This window comes from Kickxella alabastrina, assembly GCF_025024165.1.
Source record: "Kickxella alabastrina strain RSA 675 chromosome Unknown BX661scaffold_23, whole genome shotgun sequence".
In the NCBI taxonomy this organism is placed as follows: Eukaryota; Fungi; Kickxellomycota; class Kickxellomycetes; order Kickxellales; family Kickxellaceae; genus Kickxella; species Kickxella alabastrina.
In genome coordinates, this window is record NW_026251494.1 from 235,628 (window position 1) to 258,999 (window position 23,372).

Sequence of the window (23,372 nt, forward strand, 5' to 3'; positions counted from 1 at the left end):
GCAGATAGCAACGTCACAGTAACCAACCCGGCCAACCCGGCCAATTTCCCCGGCTCCCTTGTGGTTCTGACCACAGGACTAACTGACGCACAGCTGAAAAAAGTCCACCGCGCAGCATCCCAAGCGGCAACACTAACAACCAAGGGACTTCCACAGTTCACTGTTCACACAGATCTCCAACCATCCACCCAGTACACGCATCTCTTGACATTAGTTGGTCGCGATGGGCGCACAACGCGGACCTTCAAGTATCTCTATGCTTTGGCCAGTGGCGCGCATGTGCTTAGGTTTGATTGGTTGGTGGATAGTGTGCGCAAGTCGCAGTATTGTCGGAGATAAAATATGCGGTTACTGGGGATACGGTTATGAAAACTTGTTATTTGGATGGTGGACGAGGAGAGTGCCTGGGAGCTGTTTGCTGGGTATATGGTGTTTGTGTGGCCGGGACGCTGGGACGCTGGGTCGGCGCATTCGCAGGGAGATTTGCTGCGGTTAATACAGGTGGTGGGCGCGGATGTGATAGAGGGTAAGCCGCCTGGTGATATGCTTGCGGCATTGTCAGTAGGAGTGGCTGGGAATGGTGGTGGGGGGGGAGTGTGAGTGATGTGAGATCGAGTACAGGCAAGTTCGCAGCTACTGTTGTGCCTGCGCAGTTCCGCAACATGTTTGAGTTGTCTGTGAAGCGCCGTCGCATGGTCATATTGGTTGATGCCGAGGATATTAAGGGAGCTGGTGGGCATGGGGTACTGGAGGAAATCAGTGAGCTCACAGAGGGACTGTACGCGTGTCGGACAAATCATGGCTATTCGATTGTATCTCTGCCAATGAAATATTATAAGGTGTTGCTTTATGCATTATATATACCACATGAGAAAAATATATATATGAGAAAAATAGAAAATAAATATAGTCTATCGTATATATGTAAACTCTCAGTTCCTTCCAGCCCCAATTCCTTACACTAATTTAAGAGAAAAGGCTGAATATTTTCCGGAAGAAAGAGGGTTTGGGAGTGACAGATACGGGAGAATTAAGCGTATTCTCTTCCTCTGAATCCTTAATCTGCGGTATCTGCGGCTGAGGCGTAACAGCAGCGCTAGTAGCCTGAGATCTCGAGGCTCCAACTCCACTTACAGCAGCAGCCAAAGGGTTCTGACGCAATCTCATTGCGCTCTTTGATGCCGATGACCGCTTGTAATTGTCTGCTAGGTAAGTGATCTGTCGGTTATTGAATGCGCCACGGCGTTTACTGCGAACTAGCTCGATGACATTCAGAGGATCCATTCCACTTTCAATCAGCGCGACTAAAAAAACATAATTATGATGGGGGGGGGGGGGGGTTAGTCTAGTGTTGAGTGCGAAAGAAAAAACATACACAGACTTGAGCTTTTAAATTATAAATGTATATAATAAACTTACCGGCTACGAGAACAGGGGCACGGCCAAGTCCAGCCACACAGTGAACGGCAATAGTGGTGGGAACAGGCTGTTCAGTAAATGCGACTTCCTCTGCAGCACTGGCGACACGTGCATTCACAAGCGCAAGCCACTCCTTAATGACCGACGAAGGAGGCTACAAAATAAATAAATAAAAAAAGTAAATAAAAAGTAATAATAAAGCTGTTAGTATCATATCTGCGTGTGTTGATATTTACCTATATTTATTTTGACAACAGCATGTGACTGTTTTATTTTTCCTTGTATGATTTTTAAACAACTTACCACATCACCGTCTTGGAATGGTAAATCCTAAATCAATAATAGAAAGAAAGAAACAAAAAAGTAGATGGTGTCATTTGTGTTGTTTACACAAAGAAAAAAATCAGATTATTTAGTATTTATCTTTTTTTCTTTAAAGCATTCACACAAGATAAAAAAGAGAAAGCAATTTGTGTTTTCAATATACTTACATGAACAACAATATGTTTTTCGAGCAACACGTCCTTCTCATACGTCGGCTGACAAACACGAACGACATCCTTGACATTCAGCCTATCAAACTCCTACACAGTAAAAAAAACTAAAGCAAATTTTAACATTACAAAGTCCACAACATCCGTTACCGCAGTTTTTCCCATCCTTTATTGCGCATATTATCAGTTTTTATTTCTTACCTTTAGATAAAGCGGAATGGTACTGGCAGTCGGACAATCCATGATGAGAAAACGAACGCTGTTGTTATACTGGATTAGCGAAAAGCTATTAGCCAAGGGAGTGAGCTTTCCTAAACCCTTACGACCACTAACACCTCCTGGGGTGTTGTGGTAGGTGGCTACAGATACCATTGCTATATGTTTTTCTAATTTAGAGCGGGGAGAGGAATGCGAGTGAGTTCTGACCGAATGATACGTTGGGCAGCTGCAGCTTTAAAATATAGGAGCAGTAGAATAGACCACTGTTCATTTGGTTTTGTGTGGTTTAAAGAAATAAAAATAAAATAAAGAAGAAAAATGAGGTAAAATTTAGAGAAAGAATATAAATTTGTAAAACAAAAAAGAAAGAAGAGGAAAAAGGGAGGGGGGAAGGTGTGTTTGTTGTTTGGGATAGACTGGGCACTGCTCTGGACTAAAAAAAGGCGAACCGTACACCTTGTGATAAACTGAAAAAAAGTGTATCGATCTTTTTTTTAGAAAATTGCTTGCTGGCTTTTTGTTCTTTACTACTTTCTTTTTCTTTCTGCGACCGTGCGTTCTGCTTTTATTGCCAAAAAGAGATGGTAAAGTCCTGTTTTTTATTTTGGGGAGAGAAAAAAAAAGATTTCTCAGATGACAAAAGAGAGAGTGCGAAAAAAAAATAGCGCGATTATTGACAATGGCAATGACAATGACGAGCTTTAAAGTGGGAAGGGCGAAAAAAGAACAAAAAAGAAAAAGTGACCCAGCCTGTTTCGTCAATCTGTTTTCCTTGCGATTAAAAGATTTCCTTGGTGAGAGAACGAATGATTGAATGAATTTTCAATATCAACCAAGAGCCAAAAACAATGAGAAAAAAATTGATGACACGCATCAAGTTCGAAGCATTTTTTATTTTTACATAATTCCAAAGCCAAATTATTAATAATAATAATAATAATAAAATGCATTTCCCATCTTCCCTTACTATTTTTATTTTCTGCTCTCTAGGAGTCAACAGTTCACTCTTCGGCAGCAGCAGCAAGGGCAAGAGCAGCGATGATAACTCTTCAAACCCCATTCCTCAGCTATACGTTACCTCAGGCAGCACCTTTAAACTCAATCACATTAAAACCAACACCAACCTGAATCTTCCTCAAGTAAGTTACGGCACCGGCAGCCAGCAACAAGCCATCACGGCTCTAAGCAGCACCAGCAGCGGCACCAAGTCATTCTGGATCATCGAGCCGGTGATAAAAGTAAAGCGCGGCACACCGGTGGACTGTGGAACGCAGATTCGCTTGGTGAACAGTGATTCGATGCATAATTTGCACTCGCATAGTGCGCATAAGGCGCCGATATCGGGTGCACAGGAGGTTTCGGGATTCGAAGGTCGGGATGCCGGCGACCTATGGACGGCCGAGTGCACTGGCCGGTGGGTGAGAGAGGCGCCGGTGGTGCTTCGGCATGTGGAGACCGGCAGGGCTCTGCAGGTTATGCCGGGCAAAAAATACGGGCAGCCAATTGCCGGACAGCTGGAAGTCAGCTGCGGGAAAAGCACGAACGCCGATGCGCAGTGGAGAGCAATGGAGGGCTTTTATTTCAATTAGGTTCTATTACTTCTGTCGCAGCTAGAGGCTGAGGGTGATAAATATATTCAAGAAATTCAAGAAAGAACCACCCACTGCTAGGGGCTTGTCGATGCCTCGCGTCGAAAACACTGTCCCCGGTCGAACTCGCCGCTAACCGCTCGCAATCCGTTAATCCGCATCCGTCTGATCAGGGGATGCGGCTGTATCACTTCTATAATTCAATGTGGAGAACCGAGCAGCTGAGTGTGCGCATGTTCAGCAGGACCACTTGGCCGGTCTGCGCAAACGAAGGGATAGCCATCACCAGGGTGCGCTGGCCTTCGGTGCCCAAGGCCCACGTGGATTCAAAGGCGCCCTGGTTGGCGACAAAGTACACGTGTGGCGCTGTGTCCAGCACAAAAGGGTCGTGTGTGATGAACGGGAAGCACCACAGGGTATCCGGCGCCGACGGCGCAATATGGCGCCAAGTCAGCGAAAGCGCAGCTAGCGCACACGGCGTCACCGCCCCATCCCCAGCTGCATACCGCATCAGATCATCAACGTTCTGGCCGCTGGATCCCAGCATCTGCAGGCCGCCGATCTGCATTGATGCTGGGTTAGACAGCGAGCGGAACGCCGAAGTGCGCGCGCACTGGGCGAACATCCCGCGGGGCATCGGCTGCTGCGGCAGCGACGCGTCCGCCGGATCCCTAGCGCCCGGCATCACTGTCAGCGGCACGCAGCCGGCAATGTCCGCCAAAAAGTCATCGACCTGCGCCGCCAGCCGCGCCGCGCCCGAGCGATCATTAGTGCGCGCGTCCTCAGCGTGGCCCAGCGGTGCCGTGGGCAAATCCATTGTGTTGCCGGCCACCACCACGTGTGCGATACGCGCAGCCAGCTGCTGTGTCCGAGTCGCCCCGAGCGTGCCGCTGAGGAGCTCGCCCAGGAGCTGCATCTGCAGGGTAATGGGCCGCGCCAGTGTTGCACCCAGCCCAGATACCAGCATCAGCAGTGGATCCGCGTCGCTGTCGGCTCCGGGGTCTTCCATGATCCGAAGCGGGCCCAGCTGCGGCGGCATGCCGGCGAAGCACACGTCAGCAACCTCAAAGTCACCCGCGGCCGTCTCAACGCCCAGAACCGCCGCTACGACACCAGAAATCAGAAGCGTTTTTGAAATTTGCTCGCCCATTAGCCGGATGCGCCCGGACTCGTCCTCGAGAAACACAGCCTCGTCTGCGCCGCGGTATCCCTGGGTGACCACCGGATCGGACACGCGGTGCTCGGACTCGACCTGTTGCAGAGTACTGGGTTTGCGCGGTGAGTCTATGAAGACTGTGCCAATGATGTATGTTGTGCCGAGGGAGCTGTCGACGTTGAGGACGCTGGCTGTGAGCTGCGCTTGGCTGCCCCATTTTTGGTGAGCATGGGCAAGTATGTGGGGCTTAAGATGCTGCAGTCGTTTGTAGTAGAGCTGGTCGAATTGCTGCGCGTATGTGCGCCGCCCTGTGAGGAACGCCGAGCTGAACTTGTCGGTGGAGTCGACGTGCGCGCGCGCAAAGTGTGGCCGTGGGCTTTCCATAATGAATTGTGAGAAAAAGGGGGTTTGAAAGATACAATAAGTGTAAACAAAAAATAAGAAACAGATAAAGAGAATGAGGAAGATGAAACGCGTTCTACGTGGTTTTTTCTTGTTCATAACGCGCAGCGCAGCTCAGCTCAGTTCAGTCCTTTATGTATTTTTGGTGTTTTTTTTCAATTCCAGGCCAAAGCTAAATCAAAAAGGGGGCCTGCGAGATCACCGGATCAGCCCCAAAATAGCATCAATCTCCTCTCTCTCCTCATCTCCAGCCGAGTCCCTCTTCCTTGCCTCCTCCAGGGCGCTTCTCAGCTCCGCGTTCCCAGCAACCGCCTCCCTTGCCGCCAACGTAGCCTCCGCCAATGCGCGCACAAACCCGAGCGCCTGGCTCAACACCGCCAGGGATCCCACTGTGCGATTGCCTGGCAGCAACCTCCACTGCGCCCAGCTCCAGCACCGCGTCGACGAGCATTTGTCCAGGCCTCAGCTCCTCGGCGTCTCCTCATCCATCGCCTCATCAATCAACGCACGCAGCAAAAAGAATCCCTTCTGCGCCAGCGCCACATCGCCCACCTGCACTGCGCCCAAAACCGCCTCCAGCCCATTCAGCGCCACAAACTTTGTCAGCCCAGCGACATTTGCCCTTACAAACGACGACACGCAATAAAGCGCCTTCGCGCGAACACCCATATCAGAATCCGCGCGCAAAAGCTCCAACGCTGCTGCCAATCCTGGAAACACCTTCTGGGCACTCGGGTTATGCTGCACCGCGGTGCCGCTGACCCAGAGTGCGTGGGAGCGGATTTCGGCCTCCGGATCATTGTAGAGTTTAATGAGGCGTGGCCAGAGTTGTAGCGGGCCAAGGTTTCCGGCGTTGTCGATGTTTTCCACGAGCATTTCGAGATCGTCTAGGGCGATTATGCGTGCGGGGAGGGGCGTGGAGGTGTGCTCAGTGGCATCGAGGCATTCGGTCATTTGGACTGAGGCTGGTTTGCCTAGGATCATATCGATGATCTCGGGGTCGAGTTTTTGCTGCTTGGGGGCGGGTTGCGATGGATCACGCGTGGGGGCGTCTTCGTTGGCCGTTGCTGAGTTGAGAATAGCCCATTTTAGTAGTGACTCCATGGATGATATGCGATGAATAAAAAAACCTTTTTGTTGTTAAAAGTATGAGTGGGAAAATAAATAGGAGAGAAGGGAGAGAAGTAAAAAAACTGATATTTCGTTTTCTTTTTATAAAAAAATAGACTGAGTGGGGAAGGAAAAAAGAATACAATAGAATATTAATCTATGACGTTCTTTTAGTTATTTTGTTTTCCTTTTCCTTTTTATTTAATTTTCCTTTTCATTAATCCCCTTTATTTTCATTCATTTCTTTCTCTACAATGAGCAATCCGCCGGCCGATTCGCCGGCAACCAGCACCACAGAGCCGGCAGCAGCTGCTGCCGTTGTTGTTGCTGTTGCTGCTGCTGCTGCTGCTGCGAGCAGCCAGCTGGTTCCCACAGCAGCAACAACGATAATAGCAACAATAGTACCAGCACACCAGCAGCCGTTGCCATGGCTCAACCGCCGTCGCAGCCACCGACAATCTTGCGGCGCACCTCACATCGTCTTCTTCCAAGCTGCACGACGTCATCCAGGACATCATCAACCAATTCGACCCTCTCAAAGCCACCACCAGCGCCAGTGCCTCAGCCCCACACCTAACCCAACAGTCCAGCAGACTCAACAACAGCAGCCTCAGAATCAGAATCAGAATCAGAATCAGCAGCCGGCCACAGACATGCAGACAAAGTTTGAGCCTGAAAGCGATGGATTCAACTACAACGACTTTCTGCAGCAGCTGCGGCACCCTGCGGCCAAACCCCTAGCTCGCACAGTCAAGTCCTTCCTGACAGAGTTCGCACGTCGACCAATGACGCTCAACGAGCAAGTCCGGTTTGTGCATGATTTTCTTGATTTTATCGGAGATCGGATGCGCGACAACCCGGTATGGCAAATGATGGATGAGCGGCAGTTTGAGAACGCCCGTGAGGGGATGGAAAAGCTGGTGATGAATCGGCTTTATCACTTGTGTTTTTCGCCAGAGGCCGCAGATGATGCGGAGAAGGACCATGTGGTGAGGGAGAAAATGGGGTTGTTCCGGTGGATCACCTTGGGGCATTTGGATCTGGACGAGCTGGCTGCTGCCCCACAGGCAGAGGCCTTTTTGGTATTTGCGCGCGCGGAGCTGCTCAAGATGAATAACTTCAAGGCCCCCAGGGACAAAGTCATCTGCATCCTGAACTGCTGCACGGTGATCTACGGGTACTGAAGAACCTGGCCAACGGGAGTCGCGGGCCCGAAGCTGCCGGTGATGTGGGCGCGGATAGGTTTTTGCCACTTTTAATCTACGTCGTGGTTACCGCGTGTCCGCCCAAGCTGGTTTCGAATATCCAGTATATTTCTAGGTTTAGGTCGCCGGAGCGCATGCAGTCGGAGGCCGGTTACTATGTGACGAACCTGCAGGGTGCTGTGGCATTCATTGAGTCGATGGATGCTTCGTGCTTGTCAATTACGCAGGAGGAGTTTGATAAGCATATTGAGATGACCATTTGGGAGATGGAGCTGGAGAAACGCACGAAGGAGCGGACAATCGCTAAACAGCAATTGGGTCAGCAGCAACTGGGTCAGCAGCAACTTGGGCAACAGCAGAAGAAGAGCTCTTTGTCGCCGCCACAGACGCTGTCGCAGCTGATGTCGCAGCCGCAGCAGGACATGCCCGGGGAACGCGCACAGTGGCTGATCGATCGCAGCAGCAACTTGGCCAAATCGACGCTGGAAAAAACCAACAATTTTGTCGGCCGCCTAATCTCCGAATTCTCCTCGCCAGTCCAGTCCGAAACTAACAGCAGCAGCCGCAGAAACAGCATCGGCAATCTGAGCAGCACACCACCTGGTATTCGCCATTCAACCACAGCTTCCCGACCACCGGCGCAAGAAGAAACCGTGGACGACTTGGTTGACTCCGATGGTCGCTTTGCTGTGGGCGGAGAGGAGTGGAAGGCAGCATTGGCTGTGGTCCGCGATATGTTTCCGAATATTGACCGTGACGTTGTGGATATTGTCTTTGAGTCGAATGTCGGTATGGTGCCGCGGACTATTGAGCAGCTGCTGGATATATCGACGGATAATGAGCCTTTGGATGTGACTGCAAGGAGAATAAAGGGCCGGGAGGACTCCGAAGATTTGCTGTTGGATAGTCCAGTTATTGTTGGTGCTGCGGATGCTTTTGATAAGGTTGTGGGTGTCGCGGGGAAGGGGAAGGCGCTGTTGGGGGAGGTGCTGCAGGAGGATGTTGTTGAGGAAATGGAAAAGTGGAAGGCCATTGGGCGGACGACTCCAGCGACTCTGGCAATGATGATGACGAGAAGGAGGAATCGGTCATACCGGTGGCTGGAGCTATGCCAACAGAGGATACGCCGCTGGATGTAGAGCCGGCGAAACACAAAGAGCTAGAGCTGGACCGGTGCTAGTGCTTCGGGAACCTCTGGTAGCTTGGCTTTGCCGGACACGTCGGGCGACGAGGAGTATGCTCGCAAGCTGCAGGAGGAGTTTGAGCGCCAGGCACAAATATCGCAACCACTACCGCCACCACCACCACCACCCTCTTCCTCTTCCGCCCTATGATATTTTAATTTAGACTTTTTTGCTTCCATATTAACATTTGATCATTTTTATCTTGAATTGTTTTTTAGCTTTATTTGGAATTGTATGTGGATTAAGAATTGGAGGAGATTTGGTAGTAGTGACAAAACATGCACAACAATACCAATATGGGGAGAAGAAAAAAAAGAAACAGGGGTGATATCAATGGTAAGGCGTGCACTATACTGTTTTTCTGCTGCGTGCATTTGTTTTTGTGTTTATTTTAGGACGTAGATCGTCATTTGTTTTTTCTTTTTTCTTTTTGCGCCCCTGGCTGAAATAGTGTGCGTTTTTTGTCGTTTACACTCTATCTTTATTTTTTTTACTTTTTCCCCAATTAAATTTGCAGTGGAATAGCGTGTGAGATGTACAACAAAAAAAACTGACAGGCAAGAGACAAAATCATTCGGGTATTTTTATTTTCTCTGTCCGCTCAACCAAAAAAATTTTAAATCGCGGAATGAAAAAAAAAAAAGTATTGCGACTATACTACTTTTTTCTGCCAAATGTAAAAAGTAATGCAGTACGAATAGCGCACAAAAAATGAAGAAGGCAATATTACGAATGAACCAGAGAGAGAAAGGAATCTGAAAAAAGGCTGAACAAATTGGTTTTTTTTGTTGTTTTCTTGCGCACTATTTTATCCACGTTTCTCATTCTCTCACTTTCTTCTCTTTCTCTTCTGTTTTGTTTTGTTTTATCTTTTCTTTCTTTTCCACAGCAATTCTCTTATAGCCTTTTGTTTATTTATTTATTTCCTATTTCCTTCTTTCTTTCGCATATTAACGTTATTTTTTAACCCTTTTTTCAATACCTTATTCATTTTTCTCAATCATGTCAATGTTTGGCCGGTTCGACAAGGACCTGAAGCACGCTGAGGATGCCTGCACAAAGCCGCGGATATGTTCTTCCACCCCATCGGCGAGGACATCTTCCACAAATGGGACCACAACCACCCAGCCTTCCCCGGCCCCAAGCTGACCAAAGTCAAACTCGAGTGCAAAACAGAGGCAAAAAAGAGGAGACCAAAGTAGTCGTCAAGGTCGAGGAGAAATGCTGCAAGGAGGAGGCCAAGGTAGTCGTCAAGGTTGAGGAGAAATGCAAGGAGGTCTGTAAGGAGTCTGCAAGGGCCCGTGCTGCGTACCGGTCCACTGCCACTGCTGCGTGCCCGCACCCCCCCTCCCTCCTCCTCCAGCGCCGAAATGTTTTCGCATCTACCCTTGCTTCAAAGTAATCGAGTCCTACAAGATTATTGAGAGCGAGTGGTACCCGACTATGAAGGACTATACTGCGGAGAAGGTCTGGCAGCTGCACGTCTACTTGCCTTCGGTGGCGAAGGATAAGATCTTGGTGGATATCTTGAACGATGTCTTGGTTATTCATGGAGAGGGCGTTTTCCACACCCACTGTGGGATGTGGCCGGAGCAGGTGCCCCATAGCTGTGATTGCACGAGGAAGGAGCCGACACCATTCTGCAAGATGTTCAAGTTGCCTGGGAACTGCAAGTTCAAGACGCCCATGTGGAGTTTGAGAAGGAAGTGCTTGTTGTGCGGATTCAGCGTGGTTAAAGCACCTCCCTTTTTTGCATATTTTTAACCTTTTTTCACACAAGTCTTTTACTTTTACTTTTTTCTACTTGGCTTTTATATTTTTAAATGAGCTTTGCAATATATATTATTATCCCATTCCAATCCCATATATAAATGATTAATTGACGCAAATAAAATAAACCAAAAGTATCTTTGTTATTTTGTAGAGCAGTGCTGGTGATACGGTAATTATTGGATCACCGAATCTGCCCTCCTTTCTCAGTGCTCGGGTTTGAATTTAAGAGGCCCATGTGATAGCAATATTTTTCAATTTGAAAACCTTAACTGGGAAATTTCAACCATTTGTTTTTTCTTGAGAATATATTCCCATGGCTCCTGATAACCTTTCTCTCACTACAATAAAAAATACCAGATACAGGTAATTTCATTTGGTTAAAAGCATTTTAATCAAGTATTGGAGATTAATCTAAAATGTACCTACAAGATGTGACTTGTTTTTTTTTTTTGAAAATTCACTGTAGTTAATTGCGCTGTAGTTGTTGATGATCCTGCTGCTCCGTGCGGCATTAAAGATCGACAAGATAACAAAATAAGTATAATAAAATGCCATTCAAACTGTTCATGTGCTCATGTGGTCTTTTTTCTCTCAATATATTCTTAAAAAATGACTTTGGTTCCCGCGCTCCTTATCAATTTTTTTTAGAGAAATCCAAAAAAATAATGAAGAGCCGGGACAAGCAAGCCACGAAAAAATATGGAAAAGCGCACACTATTAAATTCATGTGAAAAAAGTGGCATTGTCAAAAAACCCTCTCTGAAACGACACAATGCGCGATAAGAGTAGATAATAAAAACCCAGTTTTACTTCCCTCTCCCCCCCTAAAAAATAACAGCCTCTTGTCTTTACTATTTTTTCCATCATTCGTCAGTTTCAACTTTGCACTTTTTTATTATCTATATATATTTTTAGTTTATAACTGTACTCGCAAGATCACTCATTTTCATTATGAAGAGATTTATTGCACAAACACCGTCGCTGCACCAGCCATGGGCAGTCTCGGCCAAGAACTCTATTATTGCCGCCACTAAATCTACAAGAACATCGCAAAGACACTTGCACCTTCCCGCAGCGGGCCTGCCGCCAAAGAGACACTCGGATCAGCCACTACGGTGCACCCCTCTTCCTCTCGCCTGCTCTCCCAAAGAGCCTCGATCCTCAGGACAAGGCCCTTTTCTCATTCTGTGCTTTCCTCCCAGGCGAGCTCCGGGCGCCGAGTCTACAAGCAAGAGCAGAACCGCCAACGGTCGCTGAACGACCCCGAGGGGTTCTGGATGGAGGCACAGCAGGCCATCGACTGGGTCGAGCCACCTAGACGCGCGCTGGAAATCCCCGATGCATCCAAGCCGCACGAGGTTAACTGGTTCCCCGGCGGCCAGCTCAACGTTAGCTTCAACGCCCTCGACAGACACGTCGCGAACGGACGCGGCACCCAAACAGCCATCATCTACGATTCGCCAGTGACCAACAGTGTGAAGAAGTTTTCGTACAGCGAACTTTTGGATAAGGTGCAGCGCACGGCAACTATGCTGCGCGCGAACGGCGTGGAGAAGGGTGACCGTGTGCTTGTTTACATGGGGATGGTCCCGGAGGCCATTGTCACGATGCTGGCGTGTGCGAGACTGGGTGCTGTGCATTCGGTGGTATTTGGTGGGTTTGCGCCGGCGGAGCTGGCCAAGCGCATCGAGGATTGTCACCCCAAGGTTGTCATTGCCAGCTCCTGTGGCATTGAGGCCGCCAACAAGGTTGTCGCGTACAAGCCCCTGCTTGACGACGCCCTGGAAATGTGTAAACATAAGCCGCGCAAGACTGTCGTGCTCCAGCGGCCGCAGCTTGTTTGCCAGCTGAATGCCGGCGAGGAGAGCTGGGACACTGCCGTCGAGGGGATCGCCGAGGCGGATGTCTTCCGCGGATTCACCCCAGTTGAGTCCAACGACCCGCTGTATATTTTGTACACCAGCGGCACTACAGGCACACCCAAGGGTGTCGTGCGCCCGAGTGGTGGCCACGCGGTTGTTCTGCAGTACACCATGGAGAGGATGTATGCGTGCAAGCCCGGCGCGGTGTTTTGGTCCGCGAGTGATCTCGGATGGATCCTCGGCCACTCGTACATCTGCTATGGTCCGCTGCTGAACGGATCCACCACCGTGCTGTACGAGGGCAAGCCCGTGAGCACGCCCGATCCCAGCGCGTACTACCGCGTGATGGCTGAGCACAAGGTTAACACGTTTTTCACCGCGCCCACGGCGCTGATGATCTTGCGCCGCGAGGACCCACACGGCAAGTACCGCAAGATGTACGACCTGTCGCATGTCAAGGCTGTGTTCTTGGCCGGCGAGCGGTGTCCCCCGGAAATCCACCGCTGGCTGGTACGCCATATCACGGGTGTGGACGACACTGGCAATGAGCTGCACCATATTGCGTCGCCGGTGTCCAACGTTATCTCAGATAACTGGTGGCAGACCGAGACTGGGTCTCCATTGGCTGGCATGGAGGTTGGGCTTTCTGAGGACGGCTCGGAGCTACCGCCAATTAAGTACGGCAGCGCCGGCATGCCCGTGCAAGGCGTTGATTTGCGCGTCCTGCGCATCAAAGATGAGTTTGATGAGGACATGGAGATTGAAGCGAACCCCGAAGAGTCTACGACAGGCGAAATCGGCAACATCGTCGTCAAGCTGCCCCTGCCCCCGGCATCATGAACACTCTGTGGAACGATGATGAGCGCTTCTTCAAGACCTACTTTAAGAAATTCCCCGGGTACTACGATACAGGCGACATGGGTATGATTGACGCCGATGGGTACGTGCACATCTTGTCGAGGGCCGACGATATCATTAACGTCGCCGCCCACCGTATCTCCACCAGCGCTATCGAGGAGGTCGTCGTTGAGCACAATGAGATTGCCGAGGCCTGTGTTATTGCTCGTCCGCATGCTATTAAGGGCAGTGTGCCCGTTGTTTTGGCCGTGTGCAAGCGCCATCGTAAGTACCATACGGAGGACCAGATTAGTGCGGATTTGGTTGCTGCTATCCGTGATCGCGTTGGTCCTTTTACCTCACTGTACAAGCAAAACATCATTTATGTCGACCGCTTGCCCAAGACCCGCAGTGGAAAGGTGCTGCGCAAGATGACAAGGTCTATGCTTAGCAGCCTGATGCAGTCGGCAACGCCTGAGGATGTGCCCAAAGTTTGCCCTATTCCTACACCAGCAACTATTGAGGATGACACGGTCAAGGATGAAGTGTGGACGGCTATGAAGGAATGGGTAAAGGCCAATCCCGAATCCAAGTAACGAGTGTTCTTTTTTATGCAATTTAAATCTAATTTGATAATTTAATGTATTTGCAAGTTCACAAATAATGGTTCTATTTATTTTTTGACAACATAAAATAACAAACTGAACTATCTGATACATAAAATGCAATATATGTAAATAATTTTAAATAATGCCGGGTATTTATGTGTTACTTCCTTGTGCATTGTACAAAATCTATAATTAGCAGGGTTTTCATTAAAATTAACATTTTTTATTCCGTATCCTTGCTGCAATATTTTCAAATATGTATGAGGGCTTTGAAACATTTTGCCCGCATTATTTTTTGTCATTTTCATTTCCTCACATTTATTTCTATCGGGATTGATTATTGCACAAATCAAATTTAATTATTCATTCACATATCAAACTTGGAATGCACACAACTGCACTCGACTAGTATCACAAGTCATAGATTTATGTCTTTTTGTTTGCTTTGGCTATATGAGCAAAATTTTATTATGATTGCTGATAACCATCGATCTATACAAATACAAATATATATGTTATATTTACACATCAAAATATCAACATCATTTGCAAACAAGCAAACAAACAAAAATGAAATGAAACAATCAATTTGTTTAAACTGACCTTGTCAGTTCGAAAACTAAACATACAAAAATATACAACTGAAGCAAAGTTCAAATGTGTTTTTTTCCAACGTCTTCTGTTTCTCGTTTCTTCTTTTGATTAAGTTTAGAAAATTTTAGCACTATAATTATATTATACCTTATCAATATTTCAGCTCAACGCAACAGAACCATTGCCATGCACGCAGAGACTCCATCCAACCAGCGGCTGAGCATGGAGTGGAATGCCGCTCATTCTCATCGGCAAGCAGCAGGAGCTATTCGAGCATAGCGACACCGTCGCCTGAGCCTAACGGGAAATCCAGCCGCAGCAGTAACGGCGACATGGAAAACACGCTGACCATGTCGTTCCCACTCGACCCACTGCCATTGGTCGATAACCGCCAACACCAGAATCAACACCAACACCACGGCCAGGAGCCGTTTGGCTATCAATTCAAATACGGCGACATGCACGAACGCCGACTAAAAAGTAAGCTTCAAAATTTCAATTGCTTGAAATATTAAAAATGTATCTTTTATTCATCCAAGCACTTTGTACTAACATTTAACAGCATATTTTATCTACTCACACATTGTAGACGCAAGGCTGTCGATTATCTTTTGTCTGCTGGCGTGTCGCCCAAAGCAAAGTTGCCCAGGAATAGCAGCACCCGTGCACAGGTTAACAACGAGAACGAGTACAGCCCAATATCCAGAAACACGCGCTCCAAGACTAAAGACAGGGCCAAGGCGCGTGTTCAGACCAAAATCCAGCAGAAGAACTCAGCTTTCCGTTTGCTGCTGCGCTTTCGGTGCGTACGCCCGACAAGCTGTCGCGAGTCCTGCGCCCTAGCGGCTCGCCAACTAGGGTGTCGGGATCAAAAGTCGTGGCGGATGTTAACTTCACAGACGCCGAGAGCCGCGGGTTGTGCAAAGTTGACAAGTCGCTCGTGTGCAAAGGGTTCTGGGATTCCATCGAGAAAGTTGGACGCATTTGCTTGCCGCGCAGGTCGGGCAAAACGTACAATCTGACGCAAATACTGCTGTACTTCAGCATGCTGCCCGAGGCGGACAAGCTTAAGGAGATTTCTGACAATGTTTTTGTAAGCATACTTGAGTGCAAAACAGCTGGCGCAGATGAGCCTGGCAGACAAGTGCCGCAAGAAGCGCGAGTGGCTGTTTGACAACACCCTGCTCAAGTCAATGGATCCTGGTTTTATAGCGCGCACTTTATGAAGTACCAGTGCTTAACATCTCACTCAGCGAGTGCAAGGGTGAGACATTGGGAAGCTATATCATGAACCTGTGGGATGCATTGCTCGAGTAGCTAAACAGTGGCTGAAAGCATGTCGGGCATCTGGTCGCATTCTGGTGAGATGATGATATTGAGATGGATAGCCTAAGCGGGTATTGCAAAAGTACGATGAAATCCTCTATGAGTCTACTGATATTGCGATTAAATATGACAATTTGGCACAAGTCATGTTTAAAGCTCTTTCAGAGTTTGTCTCAACTCACTACGGCCGCTACATTCTGCTGATCGACGAGTATGACATTCCGTTCATTTCAATACATTTGGCCGAATGGGACATCAAAACCAAAAAGGCCGCGCAAGGGATCATAAAGCTGTTGTTCCAGACGATGTTCAAGGTAAGTTCATTCTCAAAAAAGAAGCAAGCTCGCTTAGAACAAAACACTGCATGTGCAAAAAAACATCCAAACATTTAAACTAAACGACACATTGGTGATTTTATTATATATTTATATAGGACAACGACAATCTGCTGAAGGGATTACTTTTCGGCGTTTTTGAGGTCCCGCTGACCGAGCTGGGGTCGGGCGCCAACAACATCAAGGAGATCCGCATGATCCCAGCGAGGAGAGTGACATCCAAAGCAGCATCCTTGCAGCCACCCATCCGCACTCAGGTAACGGTCTGGACGCGCTGACGGACTCGTTCTGGTTCAACACCAACGAGGTCGAGCTAATGCTAGACCAGAGCGCCAAGACACATCCGGCAATTGGCACATACAAGAGCTTTATTCTAGCGACCATCAAGGAGTGGTACAACGGCTATTACATCGGCCGTTTCCGCTGCAAGTACAATCCATGGTCGGTCAGCTCATTTATCGAGACATTGTGCAGCATCCTCAGCCAAGCAGAGCCGCCAACCTCGGGCTTCCAGATGCAGGCCATCACACAGTCGGCGGCGCGCGCATTCTGGGTGACTACAGGCACAACGGGGCTGATAGAGGCGCAGATCGACAAGCACCGTGCGCAGTTTGTCAGCCTAGCCAAGAGGCTGTTATGCGACTACGAGCACTGCAAGACACTCGACCCGCAGCACTTTGAGGGCACCTACGAGCCCGTACCCTGGTTGCCACGCGGCTCAACCTGATCAACTACGACAGCGACCAGTTCTCCGAGCCGGACTGCTGACACTATGCCTGTACGCGGGCTACCTGACACGACGCGAGTCCACGTCTGTGTGCATTCCCAACCACAAAGTGTACCAAGTGTGGCTGCAGCTGTTTGCGCGCGCAGTCATGGGCACAGAGATGGCTGACAACAGCACAAACTATACGCGTGGTGCGCTGCTCCAGCAGCTATGGCGCGGACAGACCGACTGTTGTGCATGCTGGCCACGTCGTCGCATGGTGTGCTGAGCAACCACAACAAGTACAGCGAGAAGGACTACGCCAACCATGTGGCCAACACATTGATGGCCGTGTCGCGCTTTGGCGTGCTGACCCACCCAAAGCAAAGTCTGTCAGCATTTCGCATGTTGTGCCTATCCGCGAGAACCACACTGGTATTGGCCGCTGCGACTACGCAATGCGGCTGTACAGCTCAAACAACCAGGCCAACCAGTTTGGCGTAATCATTGAGTTCAAGCTCATCTCTTTGGACAAGCGCGAGGAGTACGCGCAGCACCAAGAGCTGGCCGCCGAGGGACTGGACCAGATTGTGAGCAAGAATTATGATGCTGCTTGGTGGGCTGCTTGGAGCGCATGGATGTTGGGATGGCCATCGGTAACAGCGTCGTGCACACAAAGCACCAGCTGTTCCGCCGCAAGACGGTTGACAGTGCGTGGTACCCTGTTGACACGCTTGTCGAAGCGCATCCCTTCTAGTAATATTTTTTGCTCTCATTTCTATTTTTATTTTTTTTCATTTTTTTTTTGACTGGCAGTTGTTTTTACAAACAAAAGCTGAATTGCCTATAAATATAAATACATCATTTTAATACATTTTGCAGCTATTTATTTTTGGTTGGAATATTACCAATTATCAGTTATATTACATGTGATGCTAGTATATATGAATATTTTAAAACTGGAATGTGTTGCGCCGGCTCAGAAAACTCATCAGGTCCTGCTTGGTTGCAATGCCCAGACAAAACTTCCGTGACGCGTCAGTAACAAAGGCAACGCTATGGGTCTCAAAAAAGCGCGCCAGCTCGCTAAGCGGCGTCTCAGGCGTGATCAGCCAGTACCGACGGTGACGAACGTTACTGCCCCTTTTCTCAGCACTGTCGCTGCCAGCAAACCTTAGCATAAAGCGGCTGACTGGCGAGCTGGGCGACGCCACTCCGCTGTCAATCAGTGTCTGTGCAGCAGACAGCGTCAGATACCCGACAAGGCGGCGGTGTGCGCCAGTAACAGGGACCTGCGAAAAGTCGTTCTCACTCATCAGCGCCACCGCGGCGCCAATCGAGTCCTCTGCACGCACAGTGACGGCAGCAGGCAGCTGTAGATCCTCGATCGATGCGCCGCGGTACTGACCAAGCTGCCTGCGCTGCAAATCACCAAGCATGCGCGCGTCCAACAAATCGTGCGTCAGCATCCACTCGTCAGAAAGCAGCGTGTCGCTGTAGTTGCGCGCTGTGTCTCCAAGGAGCACAACTATCCGACTGCTCTTCTGGAGTCCGCTGCCGCCGCGTATGTACGTGCTGCAGCCACTGATGCACCGGCAGCGGGCCCAGCGTGGATGCCACCAGTAATAAGCCTGCGTGCCATGGAGTACGCCACAGCGTCACTCACCTGCATCCACATATCAATGGCCCCTGCCTCCAGGCAGGCGGAGCGTAGGGGCGGCCAATGTCCTCGCACAGCCAGCGGCGTGCCAGCGGGTTACTGATGGCTTGCTCTCCAATGGCTGAGTTGGCTGGCTCTACACCAACTATCTGCACACCCGGTGTGGTCTCGCGCAGCGCGCGCGCCAGATGCGTGGCGGCGTTTCCCGTGTCAACGCCCAGCACTAGCGCGTCACTTTCCCACCGCACTGCGCAACCATCTCGGCCGCTAATTCCTCATAGCACGACGCCAAATCCCATTGGCCCTGCTCCTCGTCAATGTACACTGCACCGTGACCCCGCTGCTCGACGATTCGCCGCCCAATCTGCACTGGGTGCTCGGGAGAGCCCGGCAGCGCCCCGTCCAGCGTGCGCACAATGTCGGTAATACCTGCCGCCTTGAGCAACCGGATGCGGTCGCTGGATGTGCGCTCGGGGACAAGGCAAAGGAGCCGACGCTGCAGCATCGCCAAACTGATTGCCAGGTTGCCCGGACTGGCAACCACCAGTAGGGCATCCTTGGGTGTCCCCTGTGTGTCGAGCTGTTTATTATGTGTTTAGCCACGCGGTCCTTAATTGAGCCGCCGGGGTTCATGTACTCGAGCTTTCCGACCAGCTCGGCCGAGCATACTGCTGCTCCAAGACCCTCGACGCTGGACAGCCTGGCCATTGGCGTGTTGCCAATTGTATCGACGATATCTACTATTCCCTGAAGTGCTCTGGACATTCTCTGCGTTTAGCTGTTAAAGTGTGCAAAAAAATAAAATTGAAAGTAGTTGAAAATTGAAAGGCAGACAAAGAAAAAAAAAACAGTTTGTTTTCTCTTCATTTTTACATCCCCAAATATCTGACCACTGGCCCTGATCCCACGGGTCATCGTCTGATTTTCTTGATCATCATCATTATGTTTTTGATCGTGGGAATGTTACAACTAATTCGTGCGATTAACCAATTAGTTTATATTCTGATTTTTACTGATAGTTGGATTGACACCAGTGTTACAGTGAATGTGCTTTAGCGCGCTATGCCAGTTTGGGTATCAGTTAAATATCCTTATTTGTAAATAGTTTGCAATGCCCAATGAAAGGTACGCAAACATGAAGTCAAATAAAAATTTTCGCTGAAAATTCCGTGTGTTGCAAGCGGCAGTCAATAATAGCAATACAAACCTAAAAAATTATGAAAAATCATGAAATACCAAAATAATGGTAATGTGGTGGTACTCCCAGTCTAGCAATAACAAAACTCCAGGAGAAAATAATTTCTCTCAAGATGTTATTCCTCTGGAATATTATTCTATTCTATCAATCAATTCTATAATTATTTTTAACTTCACCATGACGATTAGACTGGGCTCGCTCATAGATCGTATTGATCGAAGGGTGGCAGAAAGCCCTGTAGGCCGTTGGTTCTGCTTGGAAGGATCGGGCGCCAAGAAGGAGCGCGCTGGATCAAAGTTCTCTATTGAACTGCGCGGTGGACTTGCCACGTTTTCCACCCTATCGTACATCATTTCCGTGTGTGCCTGATTGTCACAGACTCGGGCGGCCCCTGTGACTGCGATCGTACCGTGTATGGCGCCAAGTGTGAAGGCGACACAGCATACAACACCTGCCTACAGTTGCTAAAAATGGATCTGATCACGGCAACGTGTGCGCTGTCTTGTATCTCTTGCGTCCTGATGGGCGGCCTGGCCAACTTGCCCATTGCGCTGGCGCCCGGAATGGGTCTCATTGCTTACTTTTCGTATACTGTTGTTGGGTTCCATGGATCGGGTAACATTTCGTACGAGAATGCATTGGCCGCCGTGTGCATTGAGGGATTATCTTCTTTGTTTTGTCCATTTTGGGTATTCGCCAGTGGTTTGCGCGCATGATTCCAGCAAGTCTCAAGACAGCTACGGAACCGGAATTGGCATCTACCTGGCGTTCATCGGCTTACAGTCGTCGGCGGGAATTGGTCTTATCACGTCAAGCGCTTCAACTTTGGTCGAGCTCGGAGGTGTCCGCCCGAGTACCGCACTGAAGACAACGTGTGCCTGAGCCACCATATGCAGGGCGGACCGACATGGGTTGGCATCATGGGGCTGGTTATTATCTGCATCTTGACTGTCTACAAGGTCAAGGGCGCCATGCTCATCGGAATTGTCATCGTGTCTATCATCTCATGGCCGCGTGGCACCGCGATCACATACTTCCCCTATACGCAGAAGGGTAACGAGGCCTTTGACTATTTCAAAAAGGTCGTCACATTCCACCCAATCAAAATGATCACGGCCAATTTCAAATTCGACGTCAACAGCGGCCAGTTTTGGATCGCTCTTATTACGTTCCTCTATGTCGATATCCTGGACTGCACGGGCACGCTATTCTCGATGGCTAAGTTTGGTGGGTACATGGATGAGCGCACGCAGGACTTTGAGGGATCTGGTGTTGCATTTTTGGTCGACTCAGTGTGCATTGTTCTAAGCTCGGTGTTCGGACTTCCTCCTGTCAGCTCGTTTGTCGAGTCTGGCGCTGGTATTGCCGAGGGCGCCAAGACGGGAATTGCCAGCGTGATGACAGGCTTCTGCTTTTTCATTGCGCTGTTCTTTGCGCCCATATTTGCCTCGTTCCCGCCCTGGGCGACGGGCCCGGCGCTGATTCTTGTTGGCTCGATGATGATCCAAAACGTGGTCAACATCAATTGGAAGTACGTCGGTGATTCTGTGCCGGCCTTCCTCACAATCATTCTGATCCCCTTTGCGTACTCGATTGGATATGGGCTGATTGCAGGTATCGGCACGTACATTGCCATTAACGGGTTTGTATGGGCTGTTGCCAAGGTTTCCAGGGATCGCATTGTGCCGCCCAATCGCCGCGATAGGGAGATATGGACGGCGTTCATGTCAGATGAGGGCGCCATTGGATTTTGCCACCTTGGCTGCGTAGACTTCTTCGTATTCGTAGCGGTGACAACAACGACATTGCGGATGAGGGAGCCTTTCAGGACATTGAAATGAGGGACCAGGACCACTGCACTTCGGTACACAATACACAAAACAAGCTGCACTGTAGAGGCTCAGTTAACGTGACCAATGGATCGGGCTCTGCGTATGAACTGGGGTCTGGATCGCACACGCGGCAAGAAACACCGGCCAATTCTATCAAGGAATCACACATGAAAAGTAACTGGTTTATATTTTGGCTTATTTTTTCTGTAATATAAGCTGAAAAGTAATATCATTTTTTCATCTACATGCACGTCCAAATCATGTCAGTGAAACATGCAATTTATTATAAAGATCAAAGTGTTTGCATGCAACTTTTCGCGCAGCAAGAGCAATGCCAGTCCATAGACAAATGTAATGTACATTGTGCAACTTTGAGCAAGAAACAATATTTGAAAATATTTAAGTCGGCATTTGGTCGCATTATCAAAATAGTTAAACGAGCAATAAAAACATCGAGCATTATTGTTGGGACAAATGGAGTGATGGCAATGTGTGGGCAGCTAATTTGTTCTGCAAATTGTTTTAGAAAATAATTAAACTTGTCAGATTGTTTTGTTTTTTCTAGGCTGCGCAATGTCTCCCAATTGATATATTCTACATAGCCCACTGTGGTACAAAATAAAAATTGAAAACCATAGCAATTGCATTGTTTACAGTGAGTGGATTTGCCAATGTTGAAGGTAGTATGTGCTCCTCCGTGTCAACTGCATTCTGGCACAATTTTGTTAATATAAAAGTCTCCAAAATGAATGAAAGCACATTATTATTTTTTTGCTTTAGAATTTATTTCTTATTCAACGTTACTTTTTTGTAATGTATACATAGCGATTTTGAATTTTCAAACATGAGGTTCGTTTATAATTTGACAAACATGCGTGGGGGTACGTTTCTTTTCAAATGAAAATATATACTAATCGCCATTATATATTTTTTATTTATACAAAAAAGTAACTCCAAACAATCGTTCTGGTATGGCAAACTTGTTTGAAGATAACGTTCATCTGATCATTCGCCCATTCTTTTTGACCTTGGATAACGGCAAACCCAAATCTAGTATTTCGCACTTCAAGAGACTGCTTGCCTTGGGACAGGTGAATTCGGTTTGGCGCCAGACTGCAACTCCTCTGCTTTACAAGCATCTGATATTCAAGGTCGACAAGTAGGCTAAAAAGCCAGTCTGGGAGTTAAACCTTTCTCTTTTTGTCGGTGCAGCCTCCCAATATGCGTCTTTTGCTCGGCAGCTGCTTGTTTTTGCTCAGACTTTTGACAATAAAACGCTTGGGTGGCTGCAACAGGCCATACAGAAGAGAGGTTTTGGGATTTGCGGCTGGCCTAATTTTCTCATGTGCGCCTAACAATCATCCCCAACAATGCGCCACCGGTTTTCAATTATGATACCATCGATAGATTAATTGATGGGCCGGATTTTCAGATCCCTAAGGAGCCTGTCTCGAACAAAGACACGCCGATCAACATGTTTTGGAGTTATTTGAGCTGTTTCATTACAAAGCCGGGCGCTCGTGGCAACAAAGGCAGTGGCAACAGTGACGAGTGATGGTCAGCTCCGGTGGTGGTATTTTGCCGATGGGGTAAATTGTCGTTTATTTCCCAAAGCAGTCTTTCAACGACATCTAACGATTTTTTATTGATTTGTAAAGCCAAACAGCAGATACGTCCCAGCAACAGCAACACAGCCTCTTGCCACCATTCGTCGGATACATACCAGAATCGACTATGACCCGACTTCTCATCAAACACCATTCGATGATATTGTATTTTATCATCATGTTCGAGTTGTCTACGCTCGTTGAATTAGAAATTGACGAGATTCTGCGGGACAGTGTGCCCATAATTATGCGTATG

At 48.6% G+C, this 23,372-nt stretch overlaps 7 protein-coding genes across 7 annotated transcripts; 2 read left to right on the forward strand and 5 right to left on the reverse strand.

Annotated features, from left to right (window-relative positions):
• Nucleotides 1-897: 897 nt before the first annotated feature.
• Nucleotides 898-2,751, reverse strand: BX661DRAFT_186933 (protein-tyrosine phosphatase-like protein). Its single transcript, XM_051537117.1, has 5 exons — nt 2,115-2,751; nt 1,911-2,003; nt 1,723-1,749; nt 1,420-1,573; nt 898-1,304 (listed from the first exon to the last, which is right to left on the reverse strand). Exons 1-5 carry the CDS (start codon nt 2,283-2,285, stop codon nt 967-969), a joined length of 783 nt encoding a protein of 260 aa, XP_051389591.1. The 5' UTR covers nt 2,286-2,751; the 3' UTR covers nt 898-966.
• A 529-nt stretch (nt 2,752-3,280) lies between these two features.
• BX661DRAFT_130606 (MIR motif-containing protein) lies at nt 3,281-3,697 on the forward strand (the record flags this gene model as incomplete). The annotated part of the gene is made up of 1 exon (XM_051532546.1): nt 3,281-3,697. A coding segment is annotated over one exon (417 nt), but the record flags the coding sequence as incomplete, so codon positions are not given.
• Nucleotides 3,698-3,914: 217 nt separating this feature from the next.
• On the reverse strand, nt 3,915-5,261 carry BX661DRAFT_145626 (DNA polymerase delta small subunit-like protein; the record flags this gene model as incomplete). The annotated part of the gene is made up of 1 exon (XM_051533128.1): nt 3,915-5,261. One exon carries the CDS (start codon nt 5,259-5,261, stop codon nt 3,915-3,917), a length of 1,347 nt encoding a protein of 448 aa, XP_051389593.1.
• A 298-nt stretch (nt 5,262-5,559) lies between these two features.
• Nucleotides 5,560-6,502, reverse strand: BX661DRAFT_57632 (nucleotide exchange factor Fes1-domain-containing protein). The gene has a single exon (XM_051539282.1). It carries the CDS (start codon nt 6,381-6,383, stop codon nt 5,742-5,744), a length of 642 nt encoding a protein of 213 aa, XP_051389594.1. The 5' UTR covers nt 6,384-6,502; the 3' UTR covers nt 5,560-5,741.
• Nucleotides 6,503-9,164: 2,662 nt separating this feature from the next.
• BX661DRAFT_186937 (uncharacterized protein) lies at nt 9,165-9,542 on the reverse strand (the record flags this gene model as incomplete). Its single annotated transcript, XM_051537118.1, has 2 exons — nt 9,165-9,220; nt 9,440-9,542. Coding segments are annotated over 2 exons (159 nt in total), but the record flags the coding sequence as incomplete, so codon positions are not given.
• Nucleotides 9,543-17,698: 8,156 nt separating this feature from the next.
• Nucleotides 17,699-19,311, reverse strand: BX661DRAFT_186942 (tryptophan synthase beta subunit-like PLP-dependent enzyme). Its single transcript, XM_051537119.1, is given in 5 exon segments — nt 17,699-18,347; nt 18,392-18,508; nt 18,580-18,713; nt 18,728-19,059; nt 19,083-19,311. 5 exon segments carry the CDS (start codon nt 19,242-19,244, stop codon nt 17,773-17,775), a joined length of 1,320 nt encoding a protein of 439 aa, XP_051389596.1. The 5' UTR covers nt 19,245-19,311; the 3' UTR covers nt 17,699-17,772.
• A 475-nt stretch (nt 19,312-19,786) lies between these two features.
• BX661DRAFT_186943 (uncharacterized protein) lies at nt 19,787-21,864 on the forward strand (the record flags this gene model as incomplete). Its single annotated transcript, XM_051537120.1, is given in 6 exon segments — nt 19,787-20,038; nt 20,056-20,326; nt 20,400-20,520; nt 20,532-21,403; nt 21,448-21,683; nt 21,833-21,864. 6 exon segments carry the CDS (start codon nt 19,855-19,857, stop codon nt 21,862-21,864), a joined length of 1,716 nt encoding a protein of 571 aa, XP_051389597.1. The 5' UTR covers nt 19,787-19,854.
• Between the last annotated feature and the right edge of the window lie 1,508 nt (nt 21,865-23,372).